The 21,522-nt window shown below is 41.9% G+C and overlaps 1 protein-coding gene across 5 annotated transcripts in view; it reads right to left on the reverse strand.

Annotated features, from left to right (window-relative positions):
* COMMD10 (COMM domain containing 10) overlaps nucleotides 1-21,055 on the reverse strand; it is a 139,167-nt gene extending 118,112 nt beyond the window's left edge. For all 5 annotated transcript variants that reach the window (XR_010301284.1, XM_064140110.1, XM_064140109.1 and 2 more), the window contains exons 1-4: nucleotides 20,970-21,055; nucleotides 20,709-20,799; nucleotides 17,956-18,066; nucleotides 15,841-15,996 (exon numbers count right to left, since the gene is read on the reverse strand). Coding sequence is in view for 4 of the 5 variants with exons in the window: in XM_064140110.1 (XP_063996180.1) it covers nucleotides 15,841-15,996; nucleotides 17,956-18,066; nucleotides 20,709-20,799; nucleotides 20,970-21,001 (390 nt within the window). In the remaining variant the exon portion in view is untranslated. The remainder of the gene's footprint in view (nucleotides 1-15,840; nucleotides 15,997-17,955; nucleotides 18,067-20,708; nucleotides 20,800-20,969) is intronic.
* Nucleotides 21,056-21,522: the final 467 nt, after the last annotated feature.

Here is a 21,522-nt window from a genome sequence, read left to right on the forward strand (position 1 = left end):
TGGAATACTCACATTTTAGAAGTCCGAGAGTTTTCCCCACTGTGCTAGTTTGAAGCAGGCTAGAATATTTTGGTAAGAAAAAAACTAGATCATAGGCTGTGAAAGGAAAACAATGGTGATGTCTACTGCACTCAGAGTCTTGCTGAAGAAATGTAAACATCAGATAACACTCTTGCTATTTTTGTCACTCTCGGGCTGGGCTTTGACTGAGCTGCATCTCCCTAACCTCACCTGCCACTCACCTTTGCTTCTTAACCTCTTGGCTGAACCTCTATTCTTCTTTAGGACTGGGGTAAGGTCGAGAGGGGCAGGGGGAAGGTGCAGGGGTGGTTGAGAGCCCCTCCTGGGGACTCAGGTTTCTGGGGTGGGGGGGGGGTTGTGTTTCTGTATTACTTTTACCTTGTATATTTCTGTCTATAACTGTATATACTGTAAATATCTGCTTGTATATCGTGCTAGCTGTAAATAAATAGCTTCATTTATATTCCCAGAGCCGGCTGAAACTAGTCTGGGTACCTTCTAAAGTGTAGGAAGGCAGGGTACACCCAAACCATCACACCCCACACATCTTTTAGCAACCTAATCACACAATATATGCTTACTCAGATTTACATAAATGAGTACCTTTCATTTAAAGAAGGCATTGCAGCACATACACACAGTTTTAGTAAAGTAGCTGTCAGTTTTAGACAGATCAGTGTTACAGAGACACACACAAAACTAAATAAGCAAGTACCAGGTGGGAATATGAGATTTATTCCAACCAAAACTTACCCAATACTCCGAGGGACCAAAGTAAATCACAAATTTGTGTGTCGCACAGGTATATAATGAATACTACATAACTTGACAAGAATTCCTAAGGTTCCCAGAAAGGGGATCACTCACCCAAAACATACTAGGGTTCACTGAAGGATATATTCAGAAGTTCCAAGGGTTTGCCCAGTCCCAGGAAGTTTCCTTGGGTAGCATTCAGATTGGAGAGTTCCTAACTGTAGACTCACTTCTCTGAGGAGGTGGTGGAGTCACCGTCCCTGGGGCTGTTCAAGGCAAGATTAGACGTGGCACTTGGTGTCATGGTCTAGTCTTGAGAATTGTGGTAAAGAGGTTGGACTTGATTTGTGAGGTCTCTTCCAACCTTGTTCATACTGTGATACTCTGATTAATTCCAACAGGCTTTTTGGTAGAGCTCTGTTTACACACAAGACAATTCTAATCTGTGGTCATATATCACGTCAGCTCTTACTGGCTGAGGGCATGAAAAAAAGGGTGTAAAAAGATTCAGTAGCCTCTCTGTTTCAACAGCCAGAAAGCCTGGGTTTTCTCAGGGCAGGTGCCACTGATACAACGAGAAAGGCATAAAGGTATCCTGCCCGCAAAGAAAAGCACTGGCTGCAAAACACTCTTCAAACCTATGAAAAACTAGAACAAACCATTAAGTCTGCTCTCTCCAATTTGCAGCCTAAGAAGCCAGTCCTGCTCTCAAACGGCAAACTCAACACTGCAGAATCAAAACTTCAAATTAGATATGAAAATGTTGCTTTTGCCTGCTGTGATGATAAAAATAATTTAGATAAGAGACCAAGGCAATGATGACGAAACATGTCTGACTAAACTCCTTCAAAACTCTGTCTGCTGAAGTAAAAAATGTTAGTGCAAAGGAGACACCAGCAGGATGAAGCCAGAAGTGTATTCAATATAAGAAACAAATTACTGGAACAGAAAAAAAGATGCCTATTTATAAGATGAAGGCAATGAGCAACAGGCACAATTTGCCAATCATTACAGGTAGGGTCTTCATCACAAAAACATTATGTAATCAGGAAGAGAGTGTTTCCTTTAAGATAAGGCCCAGATTAAACATCAGTTTCCTAGGCAAATTGGAAACTGGGAAGCTCTAGCACTGAGGGCAGGGGAGAAGACTGCATAAACACAGATTTCTACTTTCTATTGTTGCCACTGACTTCACTGGTATTAAGGTGGCATGAATACCTTTGAAGGAAGTTCTGGATGTTGCACATTCCCTTCAGCAGCTAATGTAACAGCTGCTCCATAGGTTAAGGAAGTCTGTAGCGAAACAGGTGGATTTTCACATTGCTTGTGTAGAATTTCTGACTACAGTCCTCAACTACATTTTGAACGCCAGTGGAAAAAAAAACTGGCAGTATAGGCTAGATCAAAATCTGTGGATTACTGAGGCATTTCATGGTTTTGGTGAAAAGCACTCCTCAATGGCACATTTAAAATCTGTGAGACCTAACTTTCATCCAGAGCTATGGGTCACAAAGAAAATGACAAGCAGCAGCAGCTGACAGTAGTAGGCAAATCTTTAAATTAAACCACAGACTTACAGCAAGCATCACAAAAATGGTATGCAACTATCAATGTATGTAACTATATGCATCCACCCATCTGCAAAACAAAGCTAGGACAATAAGGTGGCTTTCAAAACACAAGTTAAGCCTGTAATTAAAGACAGACATAATACATGCACAGTCGAGATAAGCACAGGTTGCACTGTCAACTAAAGTGCCTCTTACTAAATCTTAGACTGGACTTTGTAACCTTAATGACAGTTTTGCAATGTATCTTAGTTATGTAGCTGGAAGAAATCAAGAATCACTGCACTGATCTTACCTATCTAGGCACAATACAAGAACACTGAATTTGATTCTGCTTTAATTTCACAGATACTGCAAGACCATCAGTAAAAGAGACCAAAAAAACCCAACCAACCAAGCAAACAAAAAGGCAGCAGCTACATTTTTCACTCGCAGACAAGAACAATCTTCCAGGCTCTGAAGTAGTCCCACATGCTAGGGTTGTCTCTAACTAGAAATAGTAGTTGTAACATAAGGGCATGGAGGGGGTTGTACTGGGTGAGGTAGATAGACAGTGAATTTACAGAATGCTGTGGAAAGATTGACCCAAGAGAACACAGTTTCCAAAAAGGAAAAATTCTGAGAGTTTAAAAACAAAGAAAAATTTTTGTGGGTTTGTGCCCTACCTTCAAAAAATTAAAAACCAAAAAAAAACACCAAACCCCCAGAAAAACCCAACAGACTGAAGATAGGTTGGGCCCAAGACCAAATCAAGTGGTTAAAGGAAGAGAATGGGATATGCAGGCACTGAAGAAAGCCAGGCTATGCATTAATGTTTGCTCTGCAATTCACTGCATCTTCCCCTAATGACATCAGCAATTTTAGGAGGCAGGAAAATAAAATAAAACGAGGAGCAACATGTTTTAGCTTTGTAAACTGTGAGTTTCAGCTTGTAATTAAGGCTAGAAAAAGCAAGAGTAGCAAGCCAAAAATCCAGTACCTTAGTTACTCCTCAGAGAGGATCTGAATATTAAGTAAGTACTAAAACCAGAAAAGAAATTAACTCTAAAAGGAAAATCTGCACAAATTGTATATCCAATGCAATCTCTTTTGGTGAATATGGAAGATGAAACAGATTCTTCATCTAAGAATTTCTCCCTCCAGGAGGGTTAATTTCCTCTGAGTTCCCATTTTTGTCTGCAAAGATAAAACCTTATTTCCCTTCAGCAAACCTTACTTAGCAAATATGCCAAGGAAAATAATATTTTCATACTTCTTCATTCAATATTCAAAGCAAAATCCCTCACATCTTTAATCTCTGAATTTAAAAAAGGAAAACACACACCAGAAAGTACCAGTGTACTTCAAATAGGAGGAAACAAAAGAAGTAATATGACATGAAATTGGTACAGCAAGGAAACAGCTAAGAAGCAGTAACTTCAAAACACTTTTCCCTAATTGAAGTTACTGCAGGTTTTCATCTTTATGTGTATTTTAACTGAGAAGCAGCTAGCTAGAAAGCAAATAGAAAGGGACTGTATGACAAACATTAGGAACAGCATTCAAGCTTCCAAAACCCTGGTATTTAGGGATTTGCTTCGCACAAAAGGTCAAAGTGTTGTTGTGGTCTGCCTCTCTCTGGGAAATTTGTGGGCAGAGATGAAGTAAAAATATATACCAGACTATGAGCATTTATATGGAAAAGCCATAGCTGACTGGCTCTTTTATCTAGCAGAAGAATATATAGCAATATCCAACAGCAGAAGATGAAGCTAGGCAGATTTTAATTAGAGATAAGGCACACGTTTTTACTAACCATAAAAAATAGCCTAGAAATTACCTGTCATTTCAAGCCTTGAAACCACAACCAGACCTGTTTCAAAACCTCTTTTATATCTCGAAGAAAAGTTACAATTTGTATTATGCTGGAAGTTACACAAGATAAGCACGGCTGGCTCTCTTCCAGAGCAAATGTTTTAACTGGTTTTCAGCATTTTTGAATGCTTAAAACTTCTTCCCATCTATACCATAGACACTTTCTCAGTAGAAGACAGAAGAGGGTTAGAAGGACAGGAAGAAACTAATTTAAAAGGTCCTCTAGAGGTAGTGCTTAAAAATTGCAAACAATTAAAAACCTTATTGACACACCTGGGCAGGTAGAAGATGAAACAGACTCAGCTGTGCAGTAGATGGCTATTAATATAAACCTCAGTAGGCAAAAAAATGTGTCTTTACTACATCTTTCATCATCTGCATTCTCTTTGTCACTGTTCTGTGATGGGATCACACAATGCAAGTTAGTTAACAATTCACTGTGACAATGCCCCTAGGTACAACACAGTCTTTGTGACCTCTGTTACCGTAACACGACTGGTGCAGCAGACACTAACAAGAAACAAAGACTGTCTACTTGAGCTGCATTCCTGCTTAATTTGCATTTCTCCTGGTAGAAGAATCTTTCCCCCACACCACACACAGAGCACTCTTTTTTCTTCTTTTTTCTTTTTTGCCATAACTGCCATACGATGCATGTGTTTCAGACTATTTCTGTAGACGTGCCAGCGTTCAGTAGACAGAATTTAGCGTCTTATATACACCACTTAGCAAGAAGGCCAGCTTCTGAGAGAAAACTACTTTCGTTTTTTCCCATATGGCTTCGAACAGCCACTAAAGATACGGCACTGACAGCCCTGTCAAGAATTTAGATGCGTAATTTCACTAGTTGCACTCCCACGCATCATTATATTAAGTAATGCTGTCTGAAGGCTATAAAAAGTTCCCCTGCTTGGCAACACAGGACTCTCACATTTTTTTATTATATATATTTTAAAGATACCCTGAATAGCTTTCTAAAACAAGAAAGCTATGAGGCATTTAGCCTGACCTGCCTTTAAAACAAGTAAGATTTACACAGAGTACTGAAAACTGTACAGAGAAAATCAAATAGAGGAATGGGGAGAAAAGCAACAGAACTGATGGAGAACTGACACGAGAATTCAGACTAACGCAATAAAATGAGGAGAAAGTTCTTCACTGAGAGAGTCATTGGACACTGGAATGGGCTGCCCGGGGAGGTGGTGGAGTCGCCGTCCCTGGAGCTGTTCAAGGCAGGATTGGACGTGGCACTTGGTGCCATGGTCTAGCCTTGAGCTCTGTGGTAAAGGGTTGGACTTGATGATCTGTGAGGTCTCTTCCAACCCTGATGATACTGTGATACTGTGTGAATTCAGACTAACCCAATAAAATGCTAGCTCATCTTTTCAGACAGGAAAAAATACTCCAATCAATATACGTTTTGATTCCTAAAACGATACATTACCAAGCAAAGATTTGATACCAAGTCAAATATCAGACTATTACCAAAAGACTATAGTTTTAGAGATAAAATTAAGAATACATTCAAGGAAAAAGCTGATACAAATACCATCACTCTAATTGACTAGCACTCTATTACATAACAGAAATAACACAATAAAGTAACTGCCCTCGGAGTAATGGCTGAAAGAATCCATTCAAGCAACAGGAGAATATACACAATGAATAAACCAGCACAGCTGAGAACTGCCTATAGCTCAGTGAAGAAAAATTAAAAAGATGAAATGATAAAATAAATGCTATTAAACAGCACAGCTTTAGTTTAATTCTGTATTTTCAATTAATTTCTCAAGACAGTAACACCCCATCAAATAAGTAATTCACACCAAAAAAAAATTCTAAGACCTATATGCAAAAAAAAGAACATTTTTTAACCATTAAAAGCAGAGTTCAATAGGCCTTAGAAAACTTCACCTACTCGATATTTTGGGAAATACTTGCTCTGTTGTGCTAACAAACCCAATTTGGCTTGTCACCTCAATGAAGCTATCAGCCAGCATACTACCACCTACACCTCCTGCAAAGAAATGACAGACCCTGAACCCAGAATAATCATTTTTATCACACTGAAGTTTGCAGGCAGGAAGAAAATATGGTTTACAAGAAATTACATGTCAATACAAGTGAAGTATCTGTAAGAAATTACTTCTCAGCATAGCTAGTGGTCTGGAGTCCAAATCTGAGCATTGCTGAAAGCCAAAAGACACAACAGCCTACTCTCTCCAAAATGGTGATGAGTAGTATTATGAAATACTAACCCTAGACAGACAGCTACCCTGTAGTTTTGGCCATAAGCTATCTCAATGTTTGCATGATGTGCAAATCATGCCTCTAAATAGAAGAAGGAAAATGACAACTATTTCATGTTGAGTTAAAACAGAAATTAAAGATTAGCGTCGGGTCTTTCTTGTGTACTCCACAGAAAGCAGACTTAGCAGCAGCATTTCAGATCTTCAAAAATATACAACTTCTAAGTATCAGATGCCAGTGAAGACTCAGAATTATTTTGCCACTTGTGTTTCAGTAAAGCACTTTGAAATGAAGCTAAAATTCCAGCTAGATCTTTCTTAGTTCCACTGCAAATTCACACATATTCTAAATTAATATGTCCTGCACCCCACCTAAACAGGTCAGTAAAAGCACTCAATAAATATGTGGCAACAACCAGAAAGCCCAAGTGTATATTCTTAAGAGTACAACCGAAAAAATAAAATCTGAATTCATAGCATCATATAATGGTTTGGCTTAGAACAGAACCTAGTCCAATTCTCCTACCACTGGCAGTGACATCTTTCACTGGATCACACTCTTCTAAGCCCCGTTCGGTCTGACTTTTAACACTTCCAGGGATGGGGCACCTACAGCTTCTCCAAGCAACCTGTTCAAGTGTCCTCACTGTAAAAAGAGTCTTCTTTATATCAGATGTAAACCTATTCTACTTCAGTTTAAAACTGTTGCCCTTTTCCCTGCCACTACAGGTCCTATTAAAAAGCCTTTCATTATCATTCTTCTAAGCTTCCTTTGAGTATTAAAGACTGTAGCAATGTTTTCCCAGAGCCTTCTCTTCTTCAGGCTGAACAACCCCAACTTTCTCAGTCTTTCTTCACAGAGAAGGTGGTCCAGCTCTTGCATAATTTTTATGTCTTTACTCTGTAACTGCTCCAGCAGGTCCACATCCTGTGCTATGGACTCCAGAGCTGAATGCAGTTCTCCAGGTAGGTTCCTGCCAGACAAAGTAGAATGGAATCACTTCCCTCGGCCTGCTAGCCATGCTTCTTTTTATACAACTCAGGAAACACATGGGTTTCTAGCCCACAAGTGCACACTTCCAGTCCAGTTTTTGTCCACCAGAATCCTCAAGCTCTTCTCTGCAGTACCGTTCTCAATCCATGTATTCCAAAGCCTGTATTGACACTGGAGATTATCCCAAGCCAGAAGCAGACTTTGCACATGGCCTTGTTGAATATCATATGGCTCACACAGGTCGACTCCCCAAGCCTGTCGAGGTTCCTCTTGATGGTATTCCTTCCTTCTAGCAAATCAGCCAAACCAACAAGTCTGGTGCCATCCACAAACTTGCTTGAGGGTGTACTCACTTCCACTATGCTACTGATGCAGACATCAGTATTGGTCCTAGTCCAGATATCTTGGGTAGACCTTTATTACAAAATCACCAAAAAGTATATAGAGAGGTGGATTGAAAATGAGTCATCTGGCCTGACCCAGAGGGTGGTGACCAAAGCAACAGTCTAGTTGGCAGCCAGTAACTACTAGCATGCCCCAGGAGCAAACACCGAGTCCAGTTCCGTTCAACATTTTCATTAATTAGCTAGATGACGTAGGAAAGTTTACCCTCAGCAAGTTTACAGATGACACAGAACTGGGGAAAGTGACCACACCAGGCATTTGTGCTGCCACTCCAAAGGACCTTAATCAACTGAAGAAATGGGCTGGCAAGAACCTCATAAAGTGAACAAGATTAAGTGCGAAGCCCTGCGTGTGGGGAAGACCAACCCCAGCCATCAGTATATGCTGGAGGCCATTCTGTGAGAGAATGGTTTTGTGTAAAAGGACCTAGAGACACGACGGACACCAAGGCGAATGTGAGTCACCAGAAATGTGTTCTTGCAGCAAAGAAGGGAAATAATGGTATGCTGGGCAAGGATTACAAGCAGTATTGCCAGGAGATCAATGAAAGTGATCCCTCCCCCCTTAACTCTGCACTGGTGAGGACACACCTACAATGTTTGGTGCAGGGCTGGGGTCCACAATGGAGCAAAGATGCTGAGCTGGTGGACATGGTGGACAGAGTGCATCAAACTTCATAAAGATGATAACTGGACTGGAGTGCCTCACATACAAGGAAAGGTTGAGAGAACTGGGACTGTTCAGCCTGGAGAAGAGAACATTCAATGGAATCTCAATGTACATAAACACCTGAAAGGAGGGTGCAAGGAGGACAGAAACAAATTCTTTCCTGTGGTGTCCAGTGACAAGATCAGAGGCAGTGGACACAAACTGAAACCCAGGAGGCTCTGCCTAAACACAGGAAAACACCTTTGCACTTTGAGGGCAACCAGCCACTGACACCACAATGCCCAGGAAGGTGATGAAGTTTCCATCTTTTGAGGTGTTCAAATGCCATCTGGACACAGTCCTGAGGGACTGACTCTGGATGGCCCTGCTTGAGCAGCAAGGACCGGATGACCTTGAGACATCCCTTCCTATCTCAAATCATTCTGGGAGGATGTTGCTTACAATTATGACAACAGAACAGTCATGTTATTTTTATGAACCTGCTATTGCCTTTGTGAGAGAAGTGAACACTGCAAATTACTAACTTATACACAGTAATCCAAAGAAGTAGAATCATAGAATCAATCAGGTTGGAAGAGACCTCCAAGATCATCCAGTCCAACCTATCACCCAGCCCTAGCCAGTCAACTACACCATGGCACTAAGTGCCTCAGCCAGGCTTTTCTTGAACACCTCCAGGGACAGTGCCTCCACCACCTCCCTGGGCAGCCCATTCCAATGGGAAATCACTCTCTCTGTGAAGAAGTTCCTCCTAACATCCAGCCTATACCTCCCCTGGCACAACTTGAGACTGTGTCCCCTTGTTCTATTGCTGGTTGCCTGGGAGAAGAGGCCACCCCCCACCTGGCTACAATGTCCCTTCAGGTAGTTGTAGACAGCAATGAGGTCACCCCTGAGTCTCCTCAGTACCTATACTAAGGGTGTATTTATAGGGTGTGCTGGTCTGTCGCTAATTGGAGTAGTTTAAATAAAAGAAATTAGATCATAGGCTGTGAAAAAGAAAATAATAATGATGTCTGTATCATTCACTTGTTCTGCTGAGGGACATAAACAGTCAAAATATAAGACAAGGCTCTCACTTCTCAATTCTTTTTCTTCAGTCTGTGTGTCTGGTTGCATCTTGCCTTAACTCCTTTGCATGAAACCCAATCTAACTGTTTCCTTGTAACTGCTTGTCATCTTTTGACATCTCAACTCAGATCTTTGCAGATTTACCACGTGACCTATACAGAGCTTTATCCGGTTATTTCTGAGATACAGGGTGAGGGGGAAAGGAGGGGGGTTGGTCGGGAGCCCTCTTGGTCAGTCTGGCTGCTTGGGAGGGATTTTGAATTTCTGTATTACTTCTGACTTGTATATAATTGTAAGTATCTGTATATATTGTCTATATAAGCTTGTATATATGTGCACGCTGTAAATATAGCTTCATTCCTTAACTTCCAGCCAGATGACTTAAGTCTGGTTAGTGGCAAGGGGGAAACTCAAACCATCACACAGAGTCAATTGTTTCAAAAGTTATTCCTGTACATATATGATGCAAGGTACTAATCACTGGATACAGATCTCTTTTTACAAAGAAAAAAGTCTGTATAATTGCTAAATCAATCTGAAAAACCTTAATTGTAAATCTCATCTAAAAAGCTATCACTCTGGTCTAAGCATTTTTCAGGATTCTACCTCTTTTTTTTCACTTTAATTCAAAATGCTGATGAAAGTTTACAACAAGTTGGCTACAACAACAATGTATCACAAATATTAAAGTATTTTAACCACCATTGCTCAAGGTATGGAAAGGTAATACAGCAAATAAATGCAGACAAACACTTAGAGGATATAGAAGGAAATAATGATGGGAGCATGCTGTCATCTACAGCACTCAGAAGGCATTACAAGGAGATTTATAAAATAGATGATGAGTTCTCCCATTATCCCATGGAATTTTAAAAAATACTTTACCTCTGTGTGCCATGTGATCAAAATAAATGCTTTACTTAGTTCTGTAAATTGAGGCTCTGGGTCAAAGAAGAGTGCTCTAGAGTGCCAGGTTTTTTACTCACTGATAAACTCTACAGGATTAAGAGGTTAAAAGCAAACTGAGAAAGTAAACTCGAGTTTAAACTCAAATTACACTTTTGTATCTACACTCACACTCAAACTGACAATCAACCTATTGTGCTAGTTTGAGACTAGCTGGACTATTTTGGTGAGAAGAATTAGATTACAAGCTGTGAAAAGGAAACAATGGTGATGTCTCCTTCACTCATAGGCTTGCTGAGATGCATTGAAAAAAGAATATAAATGCAGATGACACAGTTGCAGTGGCTCTCTGTTGCATCTCGTGTCTGTACTTTTCTCTCTGGCCTGGCCTGCTTTCTGTCTAATTGTGGCTGTTTGAGCTGATCCTCTAGCTCAGACATAGGGGAGAGATGAACATTCCAGGGATAGGCCACATAATAGCAACAATAGATAAATTAATATAATTTCATTGGAGCATCAAGAACTTAATGTCTAGAAGCACAGCTTGTTCTCCCCTTTTTCTCCTGTTGGCTTCTGCTGCTGCAGCTTCGCCTGTCGTCCCCCAGCTGCTGTTTTGGCTACTGCTGCTTTGCTGCTTCACCGCTGCTTGATTCCTCCTCCATCTCTCTTAAGGTTATTGTATTGTTTGTTTTCTTTCCTTCTTTCCTTCTCTAGTTATAATCTCTCTTTACATTGTTATACTTATACTATAAGAAAATACAATTTCATCTTTCCCTGACTTTCAAAAAAAGGGGGTTTGTGTTGTAAATTTTCTTCCCAGGGGAGGGATCAGCCCAAACCTGGGACACTAATTAATACTTCTGCTTTCTAACCTCCCTGGCCAATCCTCCAAACTCACCTTGCACATAAGGCAAAGTCTGAGATAAGGTAGAGGGGTGGAAAGAAGGTGGAAGAGTGGTCAGGAGCCCCTCCTGGGGACTCTGGTTTCAGGGAGGGGTACTGTGTTTCTGTATTACTTTTTAACTTGTATATTTCTTGATGTAGCTGTATGTATTGTAAATAGCTGTCTGTATATTGTGCTAAGCTGTAAATACAAAGCTTCACTTCTTAATTTCCAGCTGGCTGAGTCTAGTCTGGGTGATTTTCAAAAGAGTGGGGGGGGGCGAGTAACACCCAAACCATCACACCTATCATCTAAGCTAAGACAATAAATGAAAGGGGATGAAATTACTCTTAAAGCATATGTAGGAGCACACATACATACTTTAACCTGGTCTCACGACAAAAAATGAGTTGCAGTATGTAATTTCAGCGGCTGTTTTTCTACAAGCTTAATCAGAAGTGACAGTTTAAAATGGCTTCATACAGGATGTGCTGTACTAGCAAAACATTACTCCATTTAGTGAGACTGTGGTGAAGTCACAAAAAATCTCCAAAACTCTTAACATACACCAAAAGCACTGCTGCAAGGCTCACAAAGCCACAGACTAAAACCATAACAATGTGATTCCCAAACTAGGTTACAGAAGGAGCACCAGTGTGTATAGTACAAGCTCCAAATAAAAGAGGACCAAAGGTCCTCTTGTGGTGGCCAATAGGACCGAGTCTACTTAGAGGCCTGTAGCTAGTGGGGTCCCTCAGAAGTCAGTACTGGTACCAGTACTATTCAACATATTCATCAACGACCTGGATGAGAGCACAGAGTGCACTGCCAGCGAGTTTGCTGATGACACAAAAACTGGGTGGAGTGGGTGACACGCTAGAAGTGACCACTCAGTGAGACTTAGGCTGGAGGGTTGGGCTGGGAGAAATTTAATGAAGTTCAACAGAGGCAACTGTAGAGTCTTGCACCTGGGAAAGAACTACCGCAGGGATCAGTGTGGGTTAGGGATCAGCCTGATGGAGAGCACTGAAAGGAAAAAGGACCTGGAGATCCTGGTGGATGGGAAGTTGTCTATGAGGAAGCAACGTGCTCTGGTGGCCAGGAAGGCCAATGCCATTCTGGGGTGTATTAGAAGGGGTGTGGCCAGTAGGTGGAGAGAGGTTCTCCCCCTCTACTCTGCCCTGGTGAGGCTGCATCTGCAGTAGTGTCCAGTTCTGGGCCTCCTCAGTTCAAGGACAGGGAACTACTTGAGAGTCCAGTGCAGAGCCACAAAAATGATTCAGGGAGTGGAACATCTCTCTTACAAGAGAGTGCCAGGAGGATGGAGCCAGCCACTTCTCAGTGATTCCAAGACAGGACAAGGGGTAATGAGTGGAAGTTTCATTTAAACATGAAGAGTAATTTTTTCACTGCGAGGGTGACAGAACACTGAAACAGGCTGCCCAGGGGGGTTGTGGAGTCTCCCTCTCTGGAGATATTCAAGACTTGCCTTGATGCGTTCCTTACATGATCTGCTCTAGGTGATCCTGCTCTGGCAAGGCGGCTGGACTGGATGATCTCTCAAGGTTCCTTCCAGCCCCTGACATTCTGTAATTCTGCGTGATTATTCTTCAGTATTTCATATGCTGGAGACCCAACAGTAAAATACGTATGAGTAGGTTATCCTACAAAACAGTTCCCTGAGAATTTCCTTTAGGCAGACATCTTCAGAACTGCCTTCCATTCTACATGCATATGTGGTGTTGTGAGAAGTTAGCCTCGCAATCTTGCATGATTTCACTTGGTTTCCAAATTCCTCACCCTCTTCAATGGATAGTAATACATACTCATTTAAACTTTGAGACATGTGTTCTTGGCACTGGTAAACATTATCTCAAAAAGACAGAAGCAATAAATGCCTTTTCAGCTCTGTGATGGTTTGGATGTTCCCCACCCCCACACACTTTAGAAATCACCCACACTAGACTCAGCCAGCTCTGGAAATATGAATGAAGCTTATATTTACAGCTGGCACAATATACAAGCAGATATTTACAGTATATACAGAAATATACAAGGTAAAAAGGTAAAACAGAAACACAACTCCCCTCCCAGAAACCTGAGTCCCCAGGCTCTCAACCGCCCCTTCACCTTCCCCCTACCCCTCTCAACCTTACCCCAGTCCCAAGGAAGAATGGAGGTTCAGCCAAGAGGTTAAGAAGCAAAGTGGGTTAGAGAGATGCAGTTCAGCCAACAGCCCAAGCGAGAGTGATTATCTAATGTTATTAATTCTTGTTCCTATACTTCTCAGCAAGACTGTGAGCGAAGTAGACATCACCATTGTTTTCCTTTCACAGCCTGTAATCTGGTTCTTCTCACCAAAACATTCTAGCCTGCTTCAAACTAGTACAAACTCAAATCTTTTTCTGCATAGTTACATTTGTTTAAGACCATAAAGCCTTCTGATTTTGCACAGGAAACTTCTACAAATTCTGTCCAAAATTACCTAGTTTTAAAAAGGATCAAATCTAAACACCTTGGGAAAAATGACGTAATCCTGAGTATCTCCACAGACAAACCACGTCTTCTCAAAATACACAATTTACATTTAAATAAAATTCTAGGTTTATTTAGGTGTCAGGCCATTGGTATAAAACATGTTGGTCTACTTCTATAAGCATATAATGGCTATCTTATATGTAAAAATTATTTTCTACATGCATTTTTAAATCATAAAGTAACAAACCAAATTGTATCCCAACAAGATGCATATCAACTTAAAAAAATAAAGCAAGAATAATTCACAGAATCACAGATAGCATTGGACTGAAAGAGACCCTCAAAGGTCAGCTTGTCCAAACCCCCCATAGTCAGCACCAGCATAGAGCACTAACTACATCAGGCTGCCCAGAGTCACATTAAGTCTGATTTTGAATGTCTTCAGGAACAGGGCGTCAACCACATCCCCAGGCGACACATTTTACTGTTTTACCACTTAAAGAACTTCTTTCTTATGTCCAACCAAAACACACCCTGCTCTAGTCTAAACCCATTGCCCCTCATCCTATCATTACAAGCTCTTCCAGGCAGTCCTTCCCCAGCCTTCTTGTAGGCACCCTTCAGGTAACAAAATATAGTTATTAGGTCTTCCCAGAGCCTTCGCTTCTCCAGGCAGAACAGCATCAATTCTATCAGCCTGTATTCATAGATGAGATGCTCCAACACTCTCATAATTTCTGTGGCCCTCCTCTAGACTCACTTAAGCAGGTCCATGTCCTTGTGTTGGTGGCCCAAGGGCTGGACAGAGTAGTCTAGGTGAGGTCTCACCAGAGCAGAGCAGCAGAATCATGTCTTTCAACTTGCTGCCTGCATTTCTTTTGATGCAGCCCAGGATGTGATTTGCCTTCTGAGCTGCAAGCACACACTGTTGGCTGATGTCCAGCTTCTCATGTACGAGTTGCCCCAGGTCTTTTTCTGCAGGGCTGCTCTCAATCTCATCATTTCCCAGCCTGTACTGATACCTAATTGCCCCAACCTAGGTGCAGGACCTTTTTCTTTGCATCACTGAAACTCAAGATGCCCTTCTCAGCCCACTTCTCCAGTCCCGGTCTCTCTGGATGGCAACCCATCCTTCTTATCAAGCTGTGTGGTGCAATTGATATCATCTGCAAATTTCCTGGGGATGCACTCTATCTTTCTGCTGATATCATTTATGAAGATACTGAACAGCACTGGTTCCAGTAGAGTCCTGAAGTACACCATTAGTCACTTGTCTCCATCTCAATATTGTGCTGTTGACCTCTACCCTTTGTATGTAATCATCCAACTGTTCCACAGTTCTCTGAACCATCAGACCCTGGCAGACACTGATGTGTTCTGTATACATCTTCTAATGCAGTTTAAAGGTCATTATGATTCAACAGAAGGCTGTTGTTATACCTCCTCATGGATGTAGACATTTATGCCCAAAGGCACAAGAAGACTCCTACAGCATGAAACAATTTTAACTGACAAAAAGTTAAGGGATTTTTATTCCACCACTGAAGATTACCTCAAAACCAGTAAGTATCTCACAAAATGCACCATCCAAACACCTTACAAAATCAAAGGTGGCAGGAGCTCAGGTACACTTTAAAGTACAAAAACCCAACAGGCTGAAGAACTAAATCACCACAGGTATTCAGGAGCACATTTTACCTTTGTGATATTGTACAGCACATTCACACACATCTCCAAATGGTATGTAGGTTGCATTACTTTATATTGTGAACAGCGCACTTATAGTAAAGTTTCAACCATTACAGTAGCTCAGCTAACACACATTATGAGGCAGTGGAACTCCACAGCCCAGATCACATTTAGCTACTACCTCCTAAAGACCCTTATTTTTTTTACAGTACTTAGATTTGTCATAAACTTCATATATTAAACTCCTTGCTGTAAAACAAACATACACAGATTTCTGCTCTCTCAGAAAAAAATCATTACCTTCTGAGGGGTCAAAATCCTCTGCCTGAACTTCTCAATTGTATCTTGACCCACAGCCGCCCATGCACTGGCAAATGCATCAGCTTTGTCTTGATCCAGGTGAATGCTTTGCAGGTGTTGTTGCAATGAAGAAGGCTTCAAATTATGATAGACCGCCTGTTAAAAGGAAAATAAGTGCTGCTGTTGAGCACTGCTGTACCACTTGTGGTAGACATATTCCACCACAGATAGCTACTGTGTTCACACAGGAGTTTGACTGCCAACTGTGGGAGTACAAGCATCCTGTTCATCTTAACTCTGGTGGAGAAGACAGTTACACTTTATGTCAACTGTACCTCACTATGCAATATTACAAATTACTCTATAAACGAACTAAAACCAAAAAATGTACACATAAGCTAAACCTGTGCATGTTTCCACTGCAAATAATGCCTAAACAGCTATCACAAAAGAAAAAAAAGCACCCTAGGATATCTGAAGTCAACTGTGACCATGAAGAGAGAACAACTTTTCCAAACTCACATTGCTCAAGTGAGCTTTAACTTCAAGGTAATATTCTAAAAAGACAGGAACAGTTTGACAAAAACAAAGTGAGTTAGTTATCACCTCCCTATTAGCAGTGTTTTGTGTGATAAATATTCTGTACATTATGCTGCTCTCCATTGCAAAACAGAACTCCACCATCACAAGGGCAGGGAAGGGAAAAAAAATTAAAAAAATGAAACAACATACGCAGCAGAGACCATGACTCACAGCATCAAACAGGTTGGAAAAGACCTCTAGGATCATCAAGTCCAACCTATCACCTAATACCTCCTATATAATTAAACCATCACACTAAGTGTCACATCCAGTCTCCTTTTAAACACCTCCAGGGATGGTGACTCCACCACCTTCATGGGCAGTCCGTTCCAAAGGCAAACCACTCTTTCTGTGAAGAACTTCTTCCTAATGTCCAGCCTAAACCTGCCCTGGAGCAGTTTGAGGCTGTGGCCTCTTGTTCTGTCACTGGGTGCCTGGCAGAAGAGACTGACCTCCATCTCACTACAACTTCCCTTCAGGTAGCTGTAGAGAGCTGTAAGGTCTCCCCTGAGCCTCCTCTTCTCCAGGCTGAACAATCTCAGCTCTCTCAGCTGTTCCTTGCAGGGCTTCGGCTACAGCCCCCTCACCAGCCTTGCTGCCCTTCTCTGGACATGTTCAAGCATCTCAACTCTTTCTTAAATTGAGAGGCCCAGAACTGGACACAGTACTCCAAGTATCTTATTATCTATAATGTGGCCACAGAGCAAAGAGCTGCTATAAAAGTTGTGGTCTGACGGAACAAGCAGCTTCTCTAAAAAGCACAGCTATTGGCAAGAATAAAGAATTCTCATACAGCACACATTCCCTCTAGGATTCTTCTTTGGGCAGATGTTAATAATCTTCCCTTTCTCTCTCTTTTTTTTTTTTTTTTTGTTAATGCAAAAGAAGTCAGTCCTAAAGGAGACTTTTTTTTTTCCTATTAAATGTCCAATAATTATCATATAAATGAAGCAGTCTGGTGAAATTATAAGCAGTCAATAAAACAAATAAGTTTGCTGTTTGGTTGATGAATTTCCAGTCAGGATGCAACCTCAGGTTTCATTTCTATTTTTTGGTGGACATCCAAGGGGAGAACTGTTTTGAATGCATTAGCCAATTATGAACTGATGTGTAAGAACAGAGAAGATTCAAATTCCACAACAGACCATTGGTGTGCACACTCTCTGCAAGGACCATACTTACTGTACTTGCAGGAAATGGACTGATGGCATCACAGCTGTGACACTTTCTAAGAACGTTACCAGATTTAATAAGTAATACATTTGCTTCACAGCCTGAGTAATGACAGAACTAGAAACTAGAACTAGAAAACCTCCTTTGCTTACAAGATCTTCAGTTCTACACCATCCAGTCATTCAGACACTAGAGCCACATCACACATACCTGCTCACTCAATTAGACTGCCTCTGTGCCTGAAAATTTTCCATAACTGACACTTCATTTACCTTAAGCAGTGATCAGTAAAATCATTTAACATTTTCATTACAGGAATTAAAATTTTTAAAATCATGAATAATGGTAAAAATAAAGTACCTGTTCCAAAATGAATGATATAGTTTCAAGAACAAGATGAAGATCCTGCTTTTCCAATGAAAAAGCTATTTGAAGTTTTTCTTCCTCCTCTTCACTGAAGCTACTTTCAGCCTGAAGCACAAAAATGGATAGACATTCAGCTTAGCAGCCACAAACACAGACTTTCTCTCTGTTTTTATAAACAGAGTCTGTTTATTCTATTTAGAAATAACTGAATAAAGTAAAGCTCCTTTCCAACAGGAAAAAAACAGAATGTAATTCCTCTCACTGAAAATCAAAATTAAAAGCCAACAGTATCACATGGTAAGTTGTCAGAATTGCTTGAAATACATCACAAGAAAATGCTTTCCCTTTGCACCCAAGAGATGATAAAGAAACATTTTTCTTTCAGCTGTCAGATCATGTCCAACAATCTTGTAGAAACAAAAGTAAGAAAAGGACAAAGTGCATTCCTTGAATCAGATCCCAAACAGAGAAGGGAAAAACCTAGTTAAGTTCATTACATATGCTTCTCTCACTTTGAACGCTCTTCTGAAATCCATCCATGCTGTCACAACAGAAATAAAGGCCTAATGCATGTTTACTCTGAAAGTCAGATTTTAATCTACAGCCTCCCATATTACAGAAGATGAATGAGAATGTGCTTTGCTTTTAAAGCTCAGTAGTTACATTCACCATCCCACAGCAAATTAAACAGTAATTTAAATGCAGATATTGCCATCTTTTAAAAAGTAATTACTAACAAATCTATGCTACAGACATCAGAACACCATATTTAGACCAGTGAGTAATCCAAAATTGCAAAGCTACATTAAAAAAACAACAAACAAAAACGCAATTTGGCTATCAGAAGAAACAAAATGAGGCAATTACACAAAAACTTCAATGATCATAATGTTTCTGACCAGAGTATTAAAATGGAAACACTCAAATCATCAGCTGTCAGAAGGAAATGTTGATATCCAAGTGTCTGCTTTGTTATGACCAGACAGTTAATTTAAAGTGCCCAGCAGTTAAACACGCCCTAGAGCCAGACACTTTAGAAAGTCCAGCTAACCATGAGATTGAGTGGGCTAAATTAAAGACCACTCTGACTAATGTAAATGCTAATTAAAACTGCGAAAATCTATGACACTGCTACTGGGTAGTGAGGAAAAAAAACACCAAACCAAATAAAAAACAACACCACAAACAAAACAAACAAAAATATTAGTGCACTTTGCTGTTATCAGTGAGTCTCAATAACCACACAAGACAACTGAGGAAATACTAGCAGCATTGCAAGCTAGTAGTTTTGGTGGGGGAAAAAATGGCAATTGAAACAATCAATCAAAGTAACCCTTACAGTCTTACAATTACAACCTTTAATATGTTTGTATTTTCTGCACTCCTCCTAACCTATAATATTTTAACCTTTCGTTTGTATATGTGTGTATTTTTTTTCTAAATATAAACCAAGGGAATAAATAAAATCTGACACTGAAAGAGCCTCAACAAAGTAATTTCTGCTTTAACATTAATCTTTACAATTTTCCCTGCAATATTTGCTGCCACAGCTAGATGTAAATTCATTGGACTTTTTGACACTTACTGAATTTATTTCTTTGATTTCACATATCACAGAATCACCTGGCTGGAAAAGATCTTAAGATCATCAAGTTCAACCATAACCTAACATCTCCCTGTACGCAGCTCTTAGACCATTTATTCTAGAGTTTAGAAAAGCCACAACCACAGACCAAACAAACCAACGAAAAACAAAACAAGCAAAAATAACCACAAACAAACACACTGACCAACACCTGCACAGATGACAAAAACATTCACTAACAGTTACGGGATTATTTCCAATCTCAACTCGACTAGTCAGTCTGCCTGGATGAACACAGCTTGGCCGTATTGATGTAGACAGAAAATTGGGAGGAAAAAAAAAAGTAATAAATTCAGTTTTCCTCTTGCAAGGCCCAAGAGAGGAGTTTGTGCCAAAAGGAAGCCAAGAAATTTGCAACTCCTCCGAGTGTCCTCGGAGGCACCAGGAGCTGGAGGCAAGCAGCAATAGAACAAGGGGACACAGTTTCAAGTTGTGTCGGGGAAGGTACAGGATGGAAGTTAGGAAGAAGTTCTTCACAGAGAGAGTGATTGGCATTGGAATGGGCTGCCCAGGGAGGTGGTGGAGGCACCGTCCCTGGAGGTCTTCAAGAGAAGACTGGATGGGGCACTTAGTGCCATGGTCTGGTTGACTGGATGGGGGATAGGTTGGACTGGATGACCTTGGAGGTCTCTTCCAACCTGGTTGATTCTATGACTTCAACAGTGTCATTGGCTCTCACACCATCCCCCTTCTGCCATTCATTATTTCATCTTATTTCATCTACCGGGAATTATTCTGAGCAGTAACTGATGAACGGAGCACGTGCAAACATTACAGTAATTCCTTAACAAAACCGAGCGTCGCGTCTGTTCCAAAGAGACGACTTCGTAGCAGTTGGGCAGAGGAGGGTCGCGGCTCCTCCCGGCTCGGCGCCGGTCCCTCTGTCCCACGCCAGGATGCGGCGGAAAAGCAGGCACGGCAAGCGGCGCGGGACTCGGCAGGCGGCGGTACTCCGGGCACGCCGGTACTGCGCTTACCCTCTCCCGCGACTTGGCCCGGGGCAGCGCAGCCAGCACTCCGGTAAGACCCGGCCGGGCCCCGCGTCAGCCCGCTGCAGCCCAGCGCCCCCGCCCCGGCGCGCTGCCCCTGCCCGCCCGCTAACCTTCAGGTGCAGTTTCTGCAGAAGGCGGGAGAGAAGCCGGGGGAACCGACCCGAGTCCACGGCGTTGAGCAGCGACACGGCCCTGCGGATGCTGCGCGAAGGAAAGGAAACTGTCAGAGAGTCGCAAGCCACGCCGCACCACGGCAAGGCCCAGCCCCCGACCTGATCTGGCCCGGCCCGGCCCGCCCTGCCCCGGTCTGCTGTGCTGTGGCGGGCGCGGGAGGAGGGCAGAAGCGGGAGTGCCGCGGAAGCACCCCGTACCTGTCACTCTCGGGGACGATGCACGCCGCCATAATTGCCTCTGCGTTCCTCCCTCACGACGGCAGCCCAGCAGGGCCAAGCGCCGGCGCTCCGCCCCGGTGGAGGCAGGGCTAGCCTGTGTCCGCCTGCGGGCTTGTGAGGGGAGCGCCGAGCTGGCGCGGGGCATCGTTTAAAGGAGCTTTCGTCCTAGTAGTGTTGCTGCCGATTGCTCTGAAAGCTGTGACCGACAGGGCCTGGCTGCATTGACATCTTCCCTGAATAACCTATTTGAAGCAACAAGTTTTGTGACTTTTTTGCCCTACCCAACGGCGTCTCCCTCTGCCATAAGCACGCCGCGCGTGTTTTGGGCCGAGTTGGCAAGTTTAATGAACAGAATCGTTAACGTTTAAGCTCATAGGGAAGTATCGCTGAACTCGGTATTTCTGCTCTATGGCAGAATGGACGGAATAACGGCTGTGTCAGTTTCCGCTGGAACTGGAGGGAGGAAAAAACGGGCGGGGAGGGAAGGCATTTTAAAAGACAATTAGACAAGCTAAGGAACGGGCAGCATGAC

Source organism: Pogoniulus pusillus, chromosome Z, assembly GCF_015220805.1.
Source record: "Pogoniulus pusillus isolate bPogPus1 chromosome Z, bPogPus1.pri, whole genome shotgun sequence".
NCBI classification, from domain to species: domain Eukaryota; kingdom Metazoa; phylum Chordata; class Aves; order Piciformes; family Lybiidae; genus Pogoniulus; species Pogoniulus pusillus.